General features: G+C 39.4%; 1 protein-coding gene across 1 annotated transcript in view; it reads right to left on the reverse strand.

The window, feature by feature from the left end:
• Positions 1 to 20,883, reverse strand: part of SECISBP2L (SECIS binding protein 2 like) — a 52,704-nt gene that overhangs the window by 19,914 nt on the left and 11,907 nt on the right. Inside the window, exons 2-13 of the mRNA XM_084641692.1 lie at positions 19,334 to 19,512; positions 17,194 to 17,518; positions 15,924 to 16,059; positions 13,462 to 13,694; positions 13,349 to 13,373; positions 12,341 to 12,456; positions 7,784 to 7,915; positions 7,100 to 7,183; positions 4,517 to 4,684; positions 4,206 to 4,347; positions 2,953 to 3,122; positions 302 to 434 (exon numbers count right to left, since the gene is read on the reverse strand). Coding sequence (XP_084497818.1) covers positions 302 to 434; positions 2,953 to 3,122; positions 4,206 to 4,347; positions 4,517 to 4,684; positions 7,100 to 7,183; positions 7,784 to 7,915; positions 12,341 to 12,456; positions 13,349 to 13,373; positions 13,462 to 13,694; positions 15,924 to 16,059; positions 17,194 to 17,518; positions 19,334 to 19,512 — 1,843 coding nt within the window. The remainder of the gene's footprint in view (positions 1 to 301; positions 435 to 2,952; positions 3,123 to 4,205; positions 4,348 to 4,516; positions 4,685 to 7,099; positions 7,184 to 7,783; positions 7,916 to 12,340; positions 12,457 to 13,348; positions 13,374 to 13,461; positions 13,695 to 15,923; positions 16,060 to 17,193; positions 17,519 to 19,333; positions 19,513 to 20,883) is intronic.

The raw sequence follows: 20,883 nt of genomic DNA on the forward strand, positions 1-20,883 counted from the left end.
CGCATGAAAGCTTATGCTCAAATAAATTGGTTAGTCTCTAAGGTGCCACAAGTACTCCTTTTCTTTTTATTTTATTGGTATAACAGACAAAGCACATGAGAATCTTGAATAGTTGAGGGATGGACAAAATGGCCTCAAATAGGTCTTTTTCATCTAATTTTCATTCTTTCATAAGGGAAATAGCTGTTCATACAATATATAACAAGCTAATGGTAATGGACTTTGTTACATGTTAAAAATGTATAGACACTTCAATTTAAAACAATCATTTTTAAAAATCCTAAAACAAGAAGACTCTTACCTTCTTGAGAGGCTAACTCCTGAGACTGGTCATTAGTCAAACTTACATGAACCTCTTTCTGTTCATCAGATCCCAGAAGACTGTGATCTGCAGATAAGCGTCCTTTCTTTTCTTCTCTCTCTTTTAAAATAATCTAGGAACAAGATACTCGTTTTCAATCGATTAGAAACCTGTAATTATTACAGATTGCTACGAGGTGAAAAGCTTCCCTCACACAGAAATAGGAAAAATTCATCAAGTTTGTTTTAGAGCCTTTTTGTTCCTGTAAGTAAATGTAAACACGTTTTAAATCTGTTTGATGGATGAGAAGCGGCACTCTTCATTTTAGTGGTAGCAATAAGGCATAAACACAACATCGGAGTATTTTTAGAGTAGTAGCGATACAAGAAGGGTTTTTTTTTCATAGCTTTTGTTTAAAATACTTTCCAAACACTCTTTCAAACTTCTGTTTTGTAAAGAGCGTTCATCTTTGTCACCACCACCCACCCCTACTCTTGTAAGCACACCTGATGCAAGAATGCAATAAAATTGCAACAGAATTTTATAGCTTCTTCTGGAAATTTTTTTGAAAAGCATAGAAAAGCATAAAAAAGCACCACAATACAAGGTGCTGAGACTACATGGCTATTTACTGCATCAAAGATAAAAGCTAATGATAAAATGTCAAAGCATCAATGACATATGCCAATACTGTACTGAATAGGGTTAGGGACTATTTAGAAAAGCTGGACGTGCACAAGTCCATGGGGCCGGACGAGTTGCATCCGAGAGTGCTGAAGGAATTGGCGGCTGTGATTGCAGAGCCACTGGCCATTATCTTTGAAAACTCGTGGCGAACCGGGGAAGTCCCGGATGACTGGAAAAAGGCTAATGTAGTGCCAATCTTTAAAAAAGGGAAGAAGGAAGATCCTGGGAACTACAGGCCAGTCAGCCTCACCTCAGTCCCTGGAAAAATCATGGAGCAGGTCCTCAAAGAATCAATCCTGAAGCACTTGCATGAGAGGAAAGTGATCAGGAACAGCCAGCATGGATTCACCAAGGGAAGGTCATGCCTGACTAATCTAATCGCCTTTTATGATGAGATTACTGGTTCTGTGGATGAAGGGAAAGCAGTGGATGTATTGTTTCTTGACTTTAGCAAAGCTTTTGACACGTCTCCCATAGTATTCTTGTCACCAAGTTAAGGAAGTATGGGCTGGATGAATGCACTATAAGGTGGGTAGAAAGCTGGCTAGATTGTCGGGCTCAACGGGTAGTAATCAATGGCTCCATGTCTAGTTGGCAGCCGGTATCAAGTGGAGTGCCCCAAGGGTCGGTCCTGGGGCCGGTTTTATTCAATATCTTCATAAATGACCTGGAGGATGGTGTGGATTGCACTCTCAGCAAATTTGCGGATGATACTAAACTGGGAGGAGTGGTAGATACGCTGGAGGGGAGGGATAGGATACAGAAGGACCTAGACCAATTGGAAGATTGGGCCAAAAGGAATCTGATGAGGTTCAATAAGGATAAGTGCAGGGTCCTGCACTTAGGACGGAAGAACCCAATGCACAGCTACAGACTAGGGACCGAATGGCTAGGCAGCAGTTCTGCGGAAAAGGACCTAGGGGTGACAGTGGACGAGAAGCTGGATATGAGTCAGCAGTGTGCCCTTGTTGCCAAGAAGGCCAATGGCATTTTGGGATGTATAAGTAGGGGCATAGCGAGCAGATCGAGGGACGTGATCGTTCCCCTCTATTCGACATTGGTGAGGCCTCATCTGGAGTACTGTGTCCAGTTTTGGGCCCCACACTTCAAGAAGGATGTGGATAAATTGGAGAGAGTCCAGCGAAGGGCAACAAAAATGATTAGGGGACTGGAACACATGAGTTATGAGGAGAGGCTGAGGGAGCTGGGATTGTTTAGCCTGCAGAAGAGAAGAACGAGGGGGGATTTGATAGCTGCTTTCAACTACCTGAAAGGGGGTTCCAAAGAGGATGGCTCTAGACTGTTCTCAATGGTAGCAGATGACAGAACGAGGAGTAATGGTCTCAAGTTGCAGTGGGGGAGGTTTAGATTGGATATTAGGAAAAACTTTTTCACTAAGAGGGTGGTGAAACACTGGAATGCGTTACCTAGGGAGGTGGTAGAATCTCCTTCCTTAGAGGTTTTTAAGGTCAGGCTTGACAAAGCCCTGGCTGGGATTATTTAACTGGGAATTGGTCCTGCTTTGAGCAGGGGGTTGGACTAGATGACCTTCTGGGGTCCCTTCCAACCCTGATATTCTATGATTCTATGAATAATGAAAAATATGGGCTAGATTCTCAGCCTTGTTGCATTTCCTGGATAGTCAGTAGCCATCTATACATCACTTGCTTCTCTTTCCTTTCCCACCCTCCACCAGATACACAACCCAGTGCTGGGTCTGTTCTAGGGGTATGTCAGATGCATGCTGTACTCCAGAAAACAGCAAGAGCTGCGAGAGAACTATTCCTTTAGGAGCAAATTGGTCCCCAGCTGTCCTAAATATCAGGGCATCACAATTCAGGAGTTCATGATTCCCAATCCCACTAGACCACAACTAAAACATTATTAAGAGAATTATTTGTCATTGTTATCTCTTAATCTTGAAACTTGGATCAAGACAGTCCCAAAACAGTTGCATGGTTTACCTTTTTAAGCGCAGTAGGGCGTTTTAGTTTGGAAATTTCTCTCTCTTTTCCTCTTTTTACTTTTGGAGCAGTCGAGTCCAAAGGATTAAGACAACCCACAGATGGCTGTCCTTTAGTTAATGACTTTCTGTTGGTAGATTCTTTGGTATGAAAAGGTGCAGCACCACCAACTAAATATAGACAAAAAAGATAGTTTCACTAAAAGACACTACTGAAAGAAAGCCCACACACTTTCAAAATTTCCACTAATGAATTCTCACCAAGTAGATTTTCCTTCCTTTTGCAGGGGAAGGGGAAGTTTATGACAGGAAAGTTACATCACCAAATGTTGATGTTTTCACATTTACATATTTCTTTAATTTAGCCTCATGTTTTAGGAAATGGACTACTCATTCCAGGAGAAAAAGAGGGCTAGACAAGGACCAGGGAAGTAAGTGGGTGAAGGAATAAGCCCTCTAACAGGAGTTTGTCTCAAATGACATGTAAATATCATTTTCCTAGACACGAATATGTAATCTGTAAATACTTCTGTTAGTTATAATAATATAACAGATTAAGAAGGAAGGTAGAATTTAACTGACATTATTTGGAAGAAATAAGATTTTTCTATATAGCAACAGGCCAAAAGAAATGCATTTTAAAATGAAGCCTACAATCAAAGTTCTTTCTGGCACTTTGTTAGATACAACCTTGCTGGTCAGTATTTATGAGTGGAAGACTCCTTGCAAATTAGGGAATACAAAAAGTGCATTTTGTTCATTTATTTCCCAGAAGCGATTCATAGTGTGATTCACAGTACTTTATACAATAGCACTTTAATAAGTGTTCAGGCAAAGAAGGCAACTGCCCAGGGGCCTCGGTGATTTAAAAGGGTCCAGGAGCCCCCAGTGGCAGTGCAACGGGGCTAAGGCAGGCTTCCTGCCCACCCTTGCTCCGTACTGCTCCAGGAAGTGGCCAGCACATTCCTGTGGCCCCTGGGGAGGGGGTTTCCGCGCACCGGCCCCGCCTTGAGCCCTGACTCCACAGCTCCCACTGGCTGGGAACTGCGGTCAATGGAAGCTATGGGGGCGGTGCCTGTGGGCACCGGTGCGCGGAGACCCCCTGAACCCCCCCCACCTAGGAGCCACTGCCAGAGGGGTGTGTTGGCCACTTTCAGGAGCCACATGAGGTAAGCGCTAGATTTTGAATGATCAGATTTTCATCTTATGTTCTCAAAAGAGAAGCTCTGGAATACTAAAGTTAGATGGAATTACCTGTGTATGAGAGGGGCCTGGTATTGGTGAGCTGACGGGCTTTCATTGCTTGTTGCTGTTTCTCAAGCGCTGCTAACATATCCCCTAAGTCTAGCTGCACAGGAGTTTTACTCTTCTTCCCAGCTGCTTTTGATAAAGCCTCCTGTAACATGAACATAAGACATAGTTCACCTTTATGTCTATTTACCAATGATCAGTAGAAGACAGCATCTATTTTAAACAGACATTATTGTTATAATAGTGTACGAAGGAATGCTATTGGATGATGGTTATTCCTCCCCTAGCAATTACTACTTGAAAATGTAACAGACCTGGAGTTTCTTCTGCTCCATACTTATTTCTGAATATTCTTGAGCTGTGGCAAGTGCTGCTGCCAAAGCTTTCTTCTTTTGACTTTTTGCACGTTTGGGTACAGAGGTTGTAATAGGAATTGGAGTTTGGACTATATTGATTGGAGAATTTTCAGGTAAATTATCCAGCTAAGGTTGCAGAAGAAAGAGAATAAACATAATTACAAGCTGTTACAATAGAAAAGGAACTACTTATCTGAGACAGTAGCAAAAGAATTATGCAAAGGTAGAGAACTAGTCTATTTAGCAGATATACTACCCATCAAACAAGTAACATAGCTGTGACACAAGTCACAGTATGCATGAGGATACAGCTAAATTAGTTTTGTGGAGTACTTAATCTTTATAGTGAAAGAGACATATTACATGTCAAACAAACGAGGGAAATTCAACCTAGATGGAGCTACTATAAGGTGGGTGTAAAACTCGTTGGAAAACCATTCCTAGAGAGTAGTTATCAGTGGTTCACAGTCATGCTGGAAGGGCACAACAAGTGGGGTCCTGCAGGGATCAGTTCAATAACTTCATCAATGATTTAGATAATGGCATAGAGAGTACACTTATAAAGTTTGCGGATGATACCAAGCTGGGAGGTGTTGCAAGTGCTTTGGAGGATAGGATTAAAATTCAAAATGATCTGGACAAACTGGAGAAATGGTCTGAAGTAAATAAGATTAAATTCAATAAGGACAAATGCAAAGTACTTCATTTAGAAAGGAGTAATCAGTTGCACACATACAAAATGGGAAATGATTGCCTAGGAAGCAGTACTGCAGAAAGGGATCTGTGGGTCATAGTGGACCACAAGCTAAATGAGAGTCAACAGTGTAACGCTGTTGCAAAAAAAGAGAACATCATTCTGGGATGTATTAGCAGGAATGTTGTAAGCAAGACAGGAGAAGTAATTCTTCCGCTCTAATCTGCGCTGATTAGGCCTCAACTGGAGTAGTGTGTCCAGTTCTGGGCGCCACATTTCAGGAAGGATGTGGACAAATTGGAGAGAGTCCAGAGAAGAGCGACAAAAATGATTAAAGGTCTAGAAAAACATGACCTATGAGGGAAGATTGAAAAAATTTGGTTTGATTAGTCTGGAAAAGAGAAGAATGAGAGGGGACACGGTAACAGTTTTCAAGTACATAAAAGGTTGTTACAAGGAGGAGGGAGAAGGATGGTTTTTCTTTCACCTCTGAGGATAGGACAAGAAGCAAGGGGCTTAAATTGCAACAAGGGAGGTTTAGGTTGGACATTAGGAAAAACTTCCTAACTGTCAGGGTGGTTAAGCACTAGAATAAATTGCCTAGGGAGGCTGTGGAATCTCCATCATTGGAGATTTTTAAGAACAGGTTAGACAAACATCTGTCAGGAATGGTCTAGATAATACTTAGTCCTGCCACAAGTGCAGGGGACTGGCCTAGATGACCTCTCGACGTCCCTTCCAGTTCTATTATTTCTGTGTTTTCCACCCTAATTACTACTTCAGGGATTCCCCCCGCCCCAACATGAGCTATTTAGCAAATTCCCAGATTCTCAGGATTTTACTTTCTACCAATAACTAATGACCATATAAACAATTCTAGATACATGATTTTGCAGAAAACAGCAAATGAATCAGTAATCAGAGATCAATACTGAGGGTTCTCATGCAAATTTCTGCTTCGGAATCATTTCAGAGGCCAATATGGTTTGTTTATTTATTAACTGCTGACTTAATTTTCTCTTCAGAATGACATCTGTTAAACTGAACTATTAAATTTTTAGTTCATGACTACAGTGGAGAGAGTTCCATTAAAACATTCAGTGTATATAACATATATAGACTGGAAGCTGAGATGGCCAAAAATTGATAACTTACAAGGTAAGTATTGTCTGGATTTATGAGGTCAGTGAGTATTGACATACACCTCTAAAGAAGTCAATATAAAAATAATATTGGAACAATAATAGAAGAACCACCCTCTTAAATTCAACAGCAGGTTCTTTAGATTAACAGTTTTTGCTGAATTTGTCATGTAACTAAACTCAAAACTTACTGTTTGCTCGGGCCCTACACAAACAATAGCTATATAAGTTTTAAAGTAACATCTTTATGGATTCCCCCCCCCCAGCTTCATTTCTTTCATGATTTTTTTGCTTCAACACTTCCACTTAACAATATTAACTTTTGTTTTTTACATAAACCTACCAATAATTTTTTTTCTCCCACCAATTCATTTTTTAAATAAATAGGTATTCTATACACACGTGGTTCCTCCATGTTTATAAAGTAGCAATGGGGTGGGGAGAAATCCAAGACTTGGCTTCTTGACAATATGGTTTTCCCTGACATTGTTATTTTAGTTAAAAGACCATTGGAAAAGTATTTCCATAACAAAGTCTATAGTAATTTGTGTTGTATATGCTTTTTAAAAAAGCACTGTGACCTTGTAAATACTGTAATAGACCAGACAGATTCATGGAAACGGGGAATGCAAATTCAGGTAACACTAATCAGAAATTATCTTCACCTTAAAAATAAATATCAAGCATAAAAAAGTCTTTACTTACTACTTTTGGTGAAAATTTTTGCTGAATGTTACCACCTTTGCCACTTCCACTGTGACTATTTAACTCTGGAAATTCATCTTCATCCTAAATGAAGGATTGAGGATTAAAAGTCACACTGGCCTACAATTTGGGTAAAAACCCACCACACACCAAAAGACCAAGGGCATTAACTTGAATGGCCAAGGCTGGAAGGGAAGTATCCAGTACTTGTATCCAATGGTAAAAATATTAATCAAACTGCACTAATTTGTGAGATAAAGTATCCATCTGTACATTAAGTTCTTATGTTAACTGTATATTGGCAACAGCTTTTAAAATACTGTACATATTTTGAGTAGTGTATTATGTTAAAGCAATCCCTGCAATATTAGAGAAAAGCACTAAATTTAGTTAACTTTCACATTCTATAAAAATTGCAGCAAAAAGTAAACTGGAAATCTATTATACTAGTTTCAAAATTTAACTGAGTTTAATATAAAATCAGAAAGTCCACACAGTACACCTAAACTACAGAGGCAATACATATAGTATTGTGAGAAATCAGTGTATTTTATCAAATTGTGGAACTTTAGAATTAGTTTTCAGCAAGAAGAGATGTCACGAGGCAACTATCACCAGTTCAACATGTTTTATTAGGTCTTGTCCTATTGAAATCCTAACAGTGATATGAACACAAAAAAATACCTCAAAGTACAAGGGTTCGGGACTTTGTTCTGCTCTGCTTGACTGGCTTGTGGTTAAAGGCTTCTCGTGTCGCTTCTGCAGCTTTTGCCTTCTTTCTGAAGATGTGCTTTGCCCCCTACATCTGAAACCAGACTTACAAAACAAGAAAAGAGTTCTTAGTGTTTTAGAATTATAAGTGGTATAGATCTGTAATGCATTCATGCTAGCTACTAAAAGAAAAAAAGACAACTCAAGTTAAAACTGATTTTTACAAAATAAGCTACATTACCTATGGGGTGTGTGTATTTTTTAAAATGAACATATTTGATTGGAAGGCACAGTTTATAATTTTAAGCATATACTACAGGTGGGACAATAGATTAAAAATTCTTTGGAATATTAAAATTTTAATTTTATTTTTTATCACTAAGGCTGATTGTTTATATTTTGCATTTCATCCTTCTCTGAAATATTACACTAATGCATAAAGAAAGTGAAATTGACTGATCTTTTCGCAAACAACAGGATAAAGTTTAAGAACAAAAAACACTAATTTTTTTTTTTTATAAGCGCTCATGGAAACTTATTGTTCTATAACTAGACACATCCCTTTAAAAGTATTAATCAGCTGAACTGTTAACATGAGTACATAAAGATTACAAATGAATGAATTGCAGCAACACCTACATACACAGTATATATTTGCAATGTATATTTTTTACAACTTTTATGGAATGAACTAAACTTTTTCAGATTCTATATTTGGATTTGCAAGGAGAGATAATTAATCCATTATATGCTTCTCATACATATGCAATTAGTTACACAAGGTAACAGAAGCAAAGACATTTAAAGTTCTGCCTTAAACTCTTCATATTCACCTTGAGTATTACAGAATAGGTGATGTGAGAATGAAATAATCTGAGCTTCCACTCCTTTTGAATACCAGTGAACAGGACAGGCCTTATCTAAAAGACCACGGTTGTGGTCTTCTGTGGGCTCCTCTGATATTGGAGGCCAAGAACTGTAAGGAAGAATATCAGCTTTCACTCATTTTGTAGACCTTTTCCTTGCTAAAATAGGTTTGAATATAGAAAGAAAATGCTTCAACTGAACGTATTTTTCCTGACGTGTGCCCTCCAATACAGCTGCTCAGGCTGGCCATAGAGGTATTATCAGATGATAATGCTGTTTTCCTTGCCTCTGCAAAATGCTAAGGCTGGTTCTACCACTGAATAGTTGACAAAGGAATATTGAAACTGCTGACTGAACTGATGCAGTTACAAACTTAGTTGAAAGAGTCACTGTGATGTAACATCTAAATAAACGCAATGCTAAACATTGTTCCTGATGAGCTAGTAAAAGGAGAGTGGTAACGCTGTGAACTTTGGCACTGAAGATGCAAATCCGCTGCTGACTTCAGAGTTTTATCCTTAAATTGGTGAAGGTTTAAGGCGCAGCGATGAGAAAGCATTTTCTTCCAGGAACTAAGTGTGATAATGGCATGCCGAATGTGTACAATACACATTTTTTTAAAATTAAGAGCATCGCAGCCATCTCAAAAACAGCTCCTCACCTGATCTCCAAACTGAAGGAAGTGTTTGCTAACAGGGCCCTTTCAGAGAGAACTAAAAGGAGGTCACTTGGTGACTTCTCTGAATTAAAGGATTCGGATCCTCAGAATCTCCTCTTAACTGACTGTGGTTGGACCAAACAGACCAAAAAATCCTCTCAAAACCTGTTTTATTGGACCCTCCCCACCTTCTCTGCAAGCCAATCCCACAAGCCACTCTATGTGCAGAAAGGGCTATATTCACAGGACGCTTACAAGGGCATGAATGTGCACAGACATCCCTTGGGGTTGCAATGGCATAAAAACTCCTTAAACTCCATTTATAAGGCTGAAGTTCAGCACAGTGCCAGGCATGGGAGGGGCTGGCTAAAAAGGGAGCATGCCATAGATTCCAAATACATGACCATTCTCTGACTGAGCTCTCACTGCCGAAGGACCTGGGTATGAATTAAATCTGCCCTCTTGGTGGAACAAAGGGCAGAAGCTGTTCCAAGAGCAATTCCTCCTTCAGTTGCAATGAGCTTGGCTGGCAAAGTGAAGTGTATTTTATAGCTCCCTGAGCTTAATTTGGCACTTAGTCTGTGGGATTAAATAAAAGTGATGTGAAATGTCTGTGGGATTAAAAGCAAACCAGTTCTCTTCCTTCTCCCCCAGGATATCCAGAAGCACCAGTCTATGCAAAATTGTGGCCAGAAACGCTTGAGCTGACTCAAATTGCCAGAATAGATTATAACAATTGAGAACTGTCGTATTCCTAGAAGATTATGGGGCAGTCAATTTCTATAGTCCCAATTTTCACATACACAAAGATTAAAGGTTTTGATTAATTGTATAGCTAATTGATTGATTACACTTTTGATTCGTTAGGAAAATGTTCAAGAGCCCAAATAACCAAACCGAGTCAAACGTATTATCTAAAGCAGAGGTGGGTAAACTACGGCCCACGGGCCAAATCCAGCCCGCAGGATCATCCTGCCTGGCCCTTGAGCTCCCGGCTGGGAAGGCTAGCCCCCAGCCCCTCCCTGGATGTTCCCCCTCCCCTGCAGCCACGCCGCTGCACAGGCAGCGCTCTGGGCAGCAGGGCTGCACCCTCCTGCCGAGCAGTGCGGCACTGTGTCTGGCTCCAGCTGGGCCGTGTCGCTGTCAGACATACTGCTCTGAGCGGCATGGTAAGGGGGCCAGGGATTGGATAAGGGGCAGAGGGTTCCGGGGAACAGTCAGGGCACAGGGAGCGATTGGATAGGGCAGAGGTTCTGGGGGGCAGTCAGGGAACGGGCTGGGGGTTGAATAGCTGTGGGGTCCCGGGGGAGCCTGTCAGCGGGCAGGGGGATTTGGATAGGAGGTGGGGGTTAGGGACAAGGAGCAGGGGGGGTTGGATGGGTCGGGAGCAGTCAGGGGGCAGGAAGTGGGAGGGGTCGGATGGGGGCAGTGGCCAGGCTGTTTGGGGAGGCACAGCCTTCCCTACTCAGCCCCCTATACAGTTCTGCAACCACACTGTGGCCCTCGGGCCAAAAAGTTTGCCCACCCCGATCAAAAGACAAAACAGTACAATACAAAAAAAGGAGACATACTGTACATGTCCTTGTTCTGGAAAGCAATTCTTATCTCACAGCATGTTCACCTTCTGCATAAGGTGTACTTCAAAGATACACCTGAAGACCGCTTGTATTTACAGAATGGTTGCTTACAAGTTAGAAAGCACTTCATAGGTCACACAAGATTTAACCCACCAGTGTACCAGTTCCTTAACTTGTTGTTTTGTACCTTTCTGATCTTTGTTTTTGATACTAACTAGAATTCCAGGAACTGGTCTGTAAAGGTACGCCCCAGCTTGTACCAGCACAGAGTATCAATGTATTTGGTCTTTGATGGTTTTCCTGTCCACTTATGCTAAATGCTGAATTGTCTGTTCTAAGGTATTGTGGGATATACCAGTGAACAGCATTGTGGGGGAAAAATATAGTTGAGCTGGCATAACAGCCCAACCTTCATACGAACAATATTTATGCCATGTGCTTAATACATATTAATGTTATGTTAGCAATATTAAGACACACACCTTGGCTGACATAGGAGAGAAAATAGTGAACCCACCAGTGTGCACCAAACAAGACTAAGTATCTTCTTGTGTACACATGCTTCGCTTCCAATACCTACAGTCTAAATGAAAATGAGTGGCCATTTTAGGCCACAAATGAAGGTCTGTGCTGTTGGATCCTGATGCAAGACTGCTGCCTTAGCACAGACTGCAGCTTGTTTCAGATTTAAAAAAAAAAAAAAAATTGCAAGACGGACAAGGTTAAAAAGGGTACTCTCTTTTTATATAGTTCCCACAAAAAAATCCTATCCAATACATATCTATTAGCATTCCAAAGTAAAGTTTTATAAGAATTTCATCCTACGGCAAGACCTTGCACAAATTTTAGCATAAAACAATTTCTGATTTAAAACCATCTACTTAGATACCAGAGCAGCATAAAGAAAATGTAATGGGAATGCTGACAATATAAAAAGGCACCAATATATCATGATGGCTGCAAATAAATTGACAAGAATGAGAACAGAGAATGTAAATGCCATAAATTTAGTAATTTTAAAAAATATCAAATATTTTGATCAATTTTCAAAGACTAAAATTGAAGCATTTTCCACTTGTTTAAAGCATCTGTTAAATTGTCCATATAGTACCTGAAAATCGTTGCATTGATTATTCTATTATTAAATTGTACACTTTCCAGACATCTCTCCATTTCACATACTACTGACATGCCCAGAATAAATAGACCCTCCTTAACGTGAGATTATAGGCAGAATATTACCAAATGTGTACTGCAGCCAAAGTATGAAGGCAATAAATAGAATGCATAGAGTGATTAAATCATGATATAAAGTTTGCTTTCCACTTCCATTTTAATGCATTGATTACTGTATGTTACTTCTTAATAATTTGAGAGATGCAATTTACAAGAAATGAATGTGTTTTAATTTTAAAACATTAAAGGTACCTGTGAACTATTTCTTTGTTCAGCTGGTCTTCCAACTCTGGCAAATATCTGAGGGTGTTCTATCCAAGGTTTTTTCTGAGTTGCCTGGGAATTTACATTATTCCAACTTATGGCAGCTGAAAGAAATAGAAATTTCAAAATAAAATGTATGAAAGAAAAGTCAATAAGTTGTATTACTTTGATTGTATATACCACCGAAAATTTGTCACTTAAAAGTAAAAGATCACACCAATATTGTGATGCGAATCTTGCAACAGTTTCTTCTCTGTCAAAAATTCAGTTCCATACTTATGATTTCTAGAATTTGGTAAAAAAACCTGCTTTTGAGAACAGAAGTCAATCATAGGCACTCAACTGCCAATAGTGAAGTTTGATTATCTTGGTAAATGTCTAATGTAATAGTGGGCTCATTAGAATAGTTGCATATTATGGACAGTGAGCCAGTCCAATTGACTTTTCTGCCCACTGTTTTCAGGGCTGAATTTAGTACAATTCCTCTACAGTTATTTTTTATTATTATTACAGTAGGATTTAAAACTCCTGATCAGGATGAGAACCTCCTTGTTCTGTCCTGTACAACATACAATACAAGTCATTGACCCAAGCAGCTTGTGTTCTAAATAGCAACAAAATACAAGTAAGGTAGAACACAGCGCGGAAGGAAACAGGAAGCAAGTGTGAAACACAAGGTTGCATGTATTCTTAGCTGAGAATATATCTGAAAGCCTCAATTTTTTTTTCTCTTTAGATACAGACAAGTGCAATTAATGAATCATTACCAAGCTACCTGCCTATTCATTATCACTGAGCAATTGATCATGGGTGTGATAGTACAGATGGGTCTTGAGAAGAGATTTGAAGGAGCATGGGGTAATGGCTACGCTAACTGATTTAGGAAGACACAGGAATATTCCTAGCAACATGTAAATAAAGATATAATATGACACAGCAAATGTGACAGCTTCAAGATTTTCTTTGCAAGTTTAAAAAAAAAAAAAAAAGCTATACCTGCATTTATTGATGGTTCTACAATCTGAAAAGGAAGAAAGAACATTTTAGCAAATATTTTTATCATCGTAGCATTAAACAGCAGCCTTGGCACTTCACAAATGTTCACCTACATTCATTGCACCAGAATCTGTATTTTTTGAAGTCATAGCAGCAGCAGCCTGATTGTTGCTATGTTTAGGACTGCAGTAACCACTATCGCTGTCAATATCAGCTTCACTGGCCCCTTGTTCACTGGAGGACTCTGCAGCAGGATGGGATGCACGTCTTCGCCTGCCTTTTGATTTCCATAGCACTGTACTAGAGCTCTCAGAAAGTGACTTATTAGCTATCTCTGAAGGAAAATCTGTAAGACAAAGGAAGTATAACTATTGTGTGGCAGCTGTTAGAAAGCTGAAAATATTACTAATGATACATTAACATTTGTGATGAAAACACAAAACCTATTGAAAAGAAATCTTAGCATCATGAACTTTCAAACTAGTAAAAAGAGAAATGTACTGACAGTGCCGGATGAAGTAAGCAGCAAGATCCAGTTTTCAGACTATTACCACATCTACCTGTGTTGAACTAACCGATCCCTTGATCAAGATGCAACCTATTTTTGGCAATGGGATTTGCCAACAAACAGGTTTTGTTGCCAACAACAAGAGTCTTCAAAACAAGGGAATTAGGTAACAGCATGTAGGTTGTCAAGCCAAAATTCTCATTAAGTTGCATTCTGGGTCTCTAAATATTCATACAGCAGGATTCTTGCAATTATTGCTTTAAATGCAGACATGGAACAGGCAACCACAGTGAAGAAAAACATTCCAGAAGATACATAAAGCTGAATTTATGAAGAAACCCTTGCAATAATTTTTTTTACTATATCAAATCCAATGTACTGTGTGGTTTTTAGAACTGCTCTTATATCTAGTCTCAAAAAAACAACAAAAAAGTAGTTTTGCAGACCACTCTTGGAAGAGATTTATCCTTCTCCCAGCCCAGTGAATTTTATTACTCCTGAAAAGTTCCAGATTGATGGCACGAGAAGTTTGCCAAAGAACAGATAGAGCGAAGACAATTAATATTAGTCCAGTGGGGGTACCTGCCGCAATTGCCAACAAGAGTTCTAATTAGCATGGAAGTGTGATAACCATTAGAAAACGCACAGATTACCATTCATTTCATGTAGGCCTCAGGCAGCCAGATACTAAGACTTTTGCAAAAGAAATTTTTTTAAAAGGTAGGTAATTTTTTTAACTTGATGTTAACTGTTTTCCTTCAAAACAGCCATGGAAAGGAAGATATGAAGTATTAGATAAAACGATAGGCTCCAGTTTTAACACATGCCTCCCAAATCTTACCAAAGTTTAAGCTTACTGTCATGCAATTAACAGTTCTTGTTTAGAACTACTTCTCTGCAGCAAGTGGCGTTAAACCTTCAATACTGAGGTTTTTATCTGGTTAAGTCATATAATTGAGCCCTACTGACTCACTACATGCTATAGAATGTTTATAGATTCAAGATTTCAAAAACTTTCTGACAATCAGCCTCCACCAAAAATATATCAGGAGCCCAATGATCAGTCCTGCCACAAGTCTCACACTCACACCACCTACCTTTCTAGCTATTTGGAAAGTCCATTTCATTGTTTACAAGGGTTTTCCCCCACCCAAAAATTTACCAATATTTCTATAACCATGACTCTTACCTTAAACTAAAAGTAAAATCAGTGTCTGCACCCTACCATTCATTAGCAGCCTTACAACGAATTAAATGCACACAGTGGAGAAGTTTGAGTGAGCAGGTGAGAAATAAGGGGAAATTTTCTGTTCATAAAAAACAAAAACTGCAGTTTCAAGCTTCAGGAAGGTTTTCTAAAGAGTGTTTACAAACATCTTTTTCTCACAAGTCCTGACAGTGTCTTTTCAACTCCAAGTGTTAACACCATAGGCTTCAGCTAATAAATACTGCTAGCTGGAGTCTCCATATCAACTCAACTCAGCAAAACTTAGTCCTAGAGAAACCACCAGTCAGTCTGTAAATTGAGATTCCATGAGTGGGGATTTCAAAGTCTGCAGATCATCTAAAGGTTTTGGGTGCTCTCTCACACCTCTGATGCCTTCAGATAATCATAATTTGTTCTACTGGGATCACAACTGCCACTGATGGCAGTCATTTTGGGGATGAAATGTGACAGCAGCTCAAAGACAATACAACTACAGTTTAGGACAGGAAGCAAACCGTACCATACAATTTAAAGTTACTAGAGAAATTAGGTAGGAAGATAAGATTCCAAGTCAAAGTCAGTCAGGCCACTAGTGGTGCAATCCATCATTTCTTTCCCAAAGCGGGTTAAGGAGCCTTTAATAATTAGGAGTAGTCATACGTCTCCAGCAACATTCCTATGATGTGGCACTGATTAGTTGGCATTCTTTGCTCTCTCAGAACTTAATGAGTCAACCGCATGTTTTCTACAGCACTTCTTTGGTTCTCGAAGTTCTCCGTTAGATATCTTGTGGGTCCAACCCTCCTTAACTTACAGCTGCACTTCCAGTTCGTTAGACACAAAAAAAGACAACATCTTACCTGTTTGCTGAGATGCATCAACCAACAGCACAATTTTTGATCTGTTCTCAGGGCCTGATGCACTGGTCTCTTTTTGGATAGCTACACTTTTCACTGGAGCCCTTTTGCTTTTTGTGTGCGTCTGTAACTGTAATTGCTGTTTTAAAAGATCAAATATATACATGAGACATATTACTTAAATATGACAGTTAAAAATTGTTTGGTTAGTGCTATTACAATTTTTATGAAGTTCTAACAGATTCTTTATAGAAATTACCTGTTTGAAACAAGAGATTATGAGTAACGTTCTCCAGTAGTTCACAAGGTTGATACTATTTTGGATCACATTCTAGCATCTATCAGTTTGAAGAAGTTCTCAATATCTTCCATGCAGCTTAGTTTAAGGAACTACAAATACTATATTATACTGTAAGCCAACAAGTTTTGGAGACTATTACCTAAGCAGCTAATGCTAGACAACTACTGGGGAGCAAGAGAGGAGAGTTTTGTTGCAGTTTAATATAATTAATGTATTTCTACAAAAGCAAAAGGACTAAGCTAAAAGACGCTCTGTTTGTGAAGTAAACATATTAATGGACTTCTTCTACTTCAATATAACCAGTGCTTCTTAGGACATATATGTACCTAAAACGTGTTCCAATAAAGCCCTCAGAAATGCTGTTGGATGTAAGCAGCCTAGTGCATGTGGCATGATAAATCACCTACTACAGTGGTTTTCAATCTGTGGTCTGCAGACAATGTCTAAGATTTCCCAAGGGGTCCACACCTCCATCTGAAACTTTTTAGGGGTCCGCAAATGAAAAAAAGTTTGAAAACCACCAACCTACTGTTTTAAAATTACTTATGCAATATTCAAGAGCCAGAGAGAAAAAAAATCCTCCGTGGTAGTCAACAACATCCAATGAAGCAGCTGTTGGCCGTATACGACCTTCAAACAACCTGTCTCCCAGCTCCCTAAAGCCAACAGCATCACCCCTCAGATAGTATATCTAGTTTCTTACAGTACAACAGTCACAATAGGATGATCTTGTTAAGTCCTTTGAAATACTAATTGTGTAAAATTAAAGCATCACTGTCATACTTTATAACTATATAAATTTACACTGCTTCAGAAGAAACCAGGGGTAGAGAAAATTATTATACATACTTGTCCTATGCTGTTGAACAAAAATATATAGGACGAAAAAGCAGTTCATTTTTTGTGCCAAGACGTTTTCACATGATTCTATTATTTGCTCTGTTAATTAGGGCTCAAAAATAACACGCTTACCTTTTGCGCAGCTGGTCCCCTGTTACTGCTTTTGCTTCGCTGTCTGGATAATGGAAAGACTTGGCCTGGCTGGTTTGGGCGATCAACGCATTCTGTTGTAACTGTACTTACAGCACTTGCTGTCTGGAAGGGTGCAGAGTAGGGTGCAGGAAAAGGATGATAGAAACCCATGACTTGTGCACATGGTGCTGGCATAAACTGGTAATACGTATACTCTGTAGAGACTGGTGGTTGAGCAGATATAATAGGATATGCAAGGTATGGTCCTGTGGGGCTTGGGTTTGGCTGCTGCCATCTGATGTCATTATTATATAATGGAAATTGTCTGTAAAACCAAAAGGGAAAGAATAAAATTGCTGAATAGTTACATATAACTGGTGTGAGTTTACTAGTAACTTAGTCCTTTATTCTGAAAAAGAAATTAGTGCAAACTGTTTCATGAACTCTTAGCTTTTAATAGCTTAACTCAAATGCTTAACTGTTAAAAATTCCTAGTGTGCAATATATATTTTGAAAGCATGACTGAAATAATGTAATTCCAACTGCATTCAAGGACTCTGTACAAAATACACAAGATACAGTGGTAAACAAAACTGTTCAACCTAAAGATCTAAATTTTTATGAAGCAAAAGAATGTTAACATTATACTAAGCAATAAAAAAAAATATGCCCGAAGAAACTAATCTTATGACAAAATAATTGTCAAGAAAAAATTTTCACCACAACACAGAAAGCTGTTTATAACAAACTTTCAAATTAGAGGCATGTATATATATTTATAGTTTGTTTATACTGTAGTTCAAATTATTTCAACACATCAGAAAATGAAAATGGATTAAATACTTGGAGACACACCAGATAAATGTACAGATAGATATGGTAGCAATAGTTTAGTCTTACGTTCACCTACTTATCCAGGACAAATAACGTTTTGATAGACATGGGAAAACAAGCCATCAGCTCACATTTTATCCCAGGCTCCTAGGTTCCCTAATGCAGCCTTTGAGAGCGCACATGAAGACAGACACCTACGACTCAAGTAAGTTCTCTGCTCCTTGAAGCACTGAGAGCAAGTGCAGTGCAGTGCAATGGTCTCCCCCCCCCCCCCCCCCGCATCCCAAACTCTACTGCCGAGTACAACCAAAATAGCCCCACAGGAACTCTGAGCCCAATTCCCCTCCTCTCCCTAGGACTAGGGAGATCACTGTGTAGGGAAGGCTGTAGATATGTGTTAGAAAGAAGAGGGGAAGATAAGGGTAAAAATTCATGACAATTGTGCAAATCTGCACAAGCCAGTTCCTAGGAGAGGGACAGTGGTGTTGAGCCCTGCTGTGGGACTGGTATCCCATGGGTCCCGCTGCCATAACAGCAAGAGTGGGATTAAAAAAAGTCCCTACTGTTAAGTATTTTTAGCAATTTATACACTGTAGCATTTTAAGGTGCCATATAGACACTGACTAAGCCTTGTAACATTCCTATGAAGTAGGAAAGCATTACTCCCATCCTACATAGGAACACAAATATGGAGAGGATAAAGGTCTTCATGGCTAAAAAACTAGCGAATGGCAGAGCTGGGACTAGAATAAGGGGCTTCCAGTTTCTAATCCTTTCCCATGCTCAGTTTAATGCATCATGCAGTCTTGCACATGCACTGTGCAAATAAAGTTAGTTATGGGAAGGCCTCAGACTGCTAACAGCATACTGTTCTACCATTCAGGGATCCAAGTTAGACCCTTTCTCTTAGTACCTTGTTTTAGAGGTGGCAGGGTACAATTCAGAGACTCGTTTGACTGGCTCTGGAAGGTTTAAGAGTGGAGCAGATGGTTTCGAGAAGGATCTGTGGTCAGTCCTCTGACCAAGGCAAGAAAGAACGAACAAGAAATCTAAGAATGGAGGGGATTAAAGGAGAAAAATGGGGAGAACATTATCCAGGGTCATAGAAATTCTATCCTCACCCAGGAGGGGTCAGAAGAGTAACTAAATGCAGCAAGGAAGTTCTCAGGCTTACCAATAATTCTATGAAATCAATGTTTATATAGACACTTTATTGATTCCAGGCACATCTTTGATGGAAGGGAAATTCAAATTCTTATTTAAAAGTCAGTGCTATTTTCCATATAGGATCACAACCACAAATTACCTGTTGGCCTGGTTTTCCTGTACAAATGGGTAGCAAGTAATCAGGTAGCTGGGAATAGGAGTTGGTTCCACTCCGTTAACACCTCCACCGTCATTAGGGAGAGCCATAGATATCATAAGTGTATCAGGACCCTTCTTCTGAGGAATAAATGGTTCTACTTCAGCTGACAGTTTAACATTCTTAAGAAAGGAAAAAAACATTAATAGAGTCAGTGGTTAAACAAGAAGTTAACGACTGGTAGCAGTTATCCTGCAAATCATTAACAGATTCTCTTTACTTAGGGCATTTGACACATTTAAGATTTTTAAATCATATAAGGAACTGCCCGTTTAAACTCTTAAGTAATGACCAAGCTATTTACACTGGGAAGATGCATTTTAAAAAGTACTAGCAGTCCTAAGGCTGTTTAAACAATCAGGTGCCTAAGACAGCATTTAGAAGTCCAAAATAAACTGGAAAATCAGTGGAAGAAAAGGTAGCTCAAATAACGAGTTCAGACACGTTTACTAGTTGTAAATATGATGTAAAAAGTAATATGATTTAAATATGTAAAAAGTATGGTCTTGATGAGAAAATCTAGTCTCATCATGACTCCCCTTATATTCTTTTAAGGAAACCATTCAACCAGTAACAAGTAAACACAGGGAAACAGCACTCCTCTTTCTCCTCCGTTGATGCCCTATGGAAAGATCATGGTTGGTTGGTGGGAATGCAACATCCTCTCAAGCGTAATATCACAAACCAAAAGGAATCACCTTCATCCTCTTTTCCATTTCTCTCTTTACTCGTCAGGATTATAACTCAAACATCCATCATGTCCACTAAATAAGGGCATTCTCCTCAAGAGCTTACAATCTTAAAATTCGCAGGGATGCATTGCAATTAACACAAGCACCAATCAGGAAATCAGCCAGCCTGTTGGTACAGGTGGATTTTTGGAATGATTTGAATGAGCTGGAAAACAACTGACAAATGTTGATTGGAAGGATGCAGCAAGCATAGGAGCTGGCATGGAACAACATGCGGCATTTATGCTGGCCTTCACATTTTCAAAGCTCCAGATAAAAATCAATTAATTTTAAAGGACTGGAATTGGAAGCTTGCAGCGGAGGCAATAGTCAGGAGAGAGGGTAGGATGGAGTGTACAAAGACACTAGGTTAGAGATGTAAGTGGGGCACAGTTGTGTAGGCTTTCATAATAATTGCATCTTAACTGAAAGCATCACAGAATATTAGGATTGGAAGAGACCTGAGGAGGTCATCTCGTCCAACCCGCTGCTCAAAGTAGGACCAACACCAACTAAATCATCCCAGCCAGGGGTTTGTTACGCTGGGCCTTAAAAACCTCCCTAGGTAACCCATTCCAATGCTTCACCACCCTCCTAGTGAAATAGTGTTTCCTAATATCCAACCTAGACCTCACTCACTGCAACTTGAGACCATTGCTTCTTGTTCTGTCATCTGCCACCACTGAGAACTGCCTAGCTCCACCCTCTTTGGAACCCCACTTCAGGTAGTTCAGGGGTCTCAAACTCAATCTACCTTAGGGT

This window comes from Lepidochelys olivacea (genome assembly GCF_965140295.1).
Source record: "Lepidochelys olivacea isolate rLepOli2 genome assembly, chromosome: 10".
Lineage (NCBI taxonomy): Eukaryota > Metazoa > Chordata > Testudines > Cheloniidae > Lepidochelys > Lepidochelys olivacea.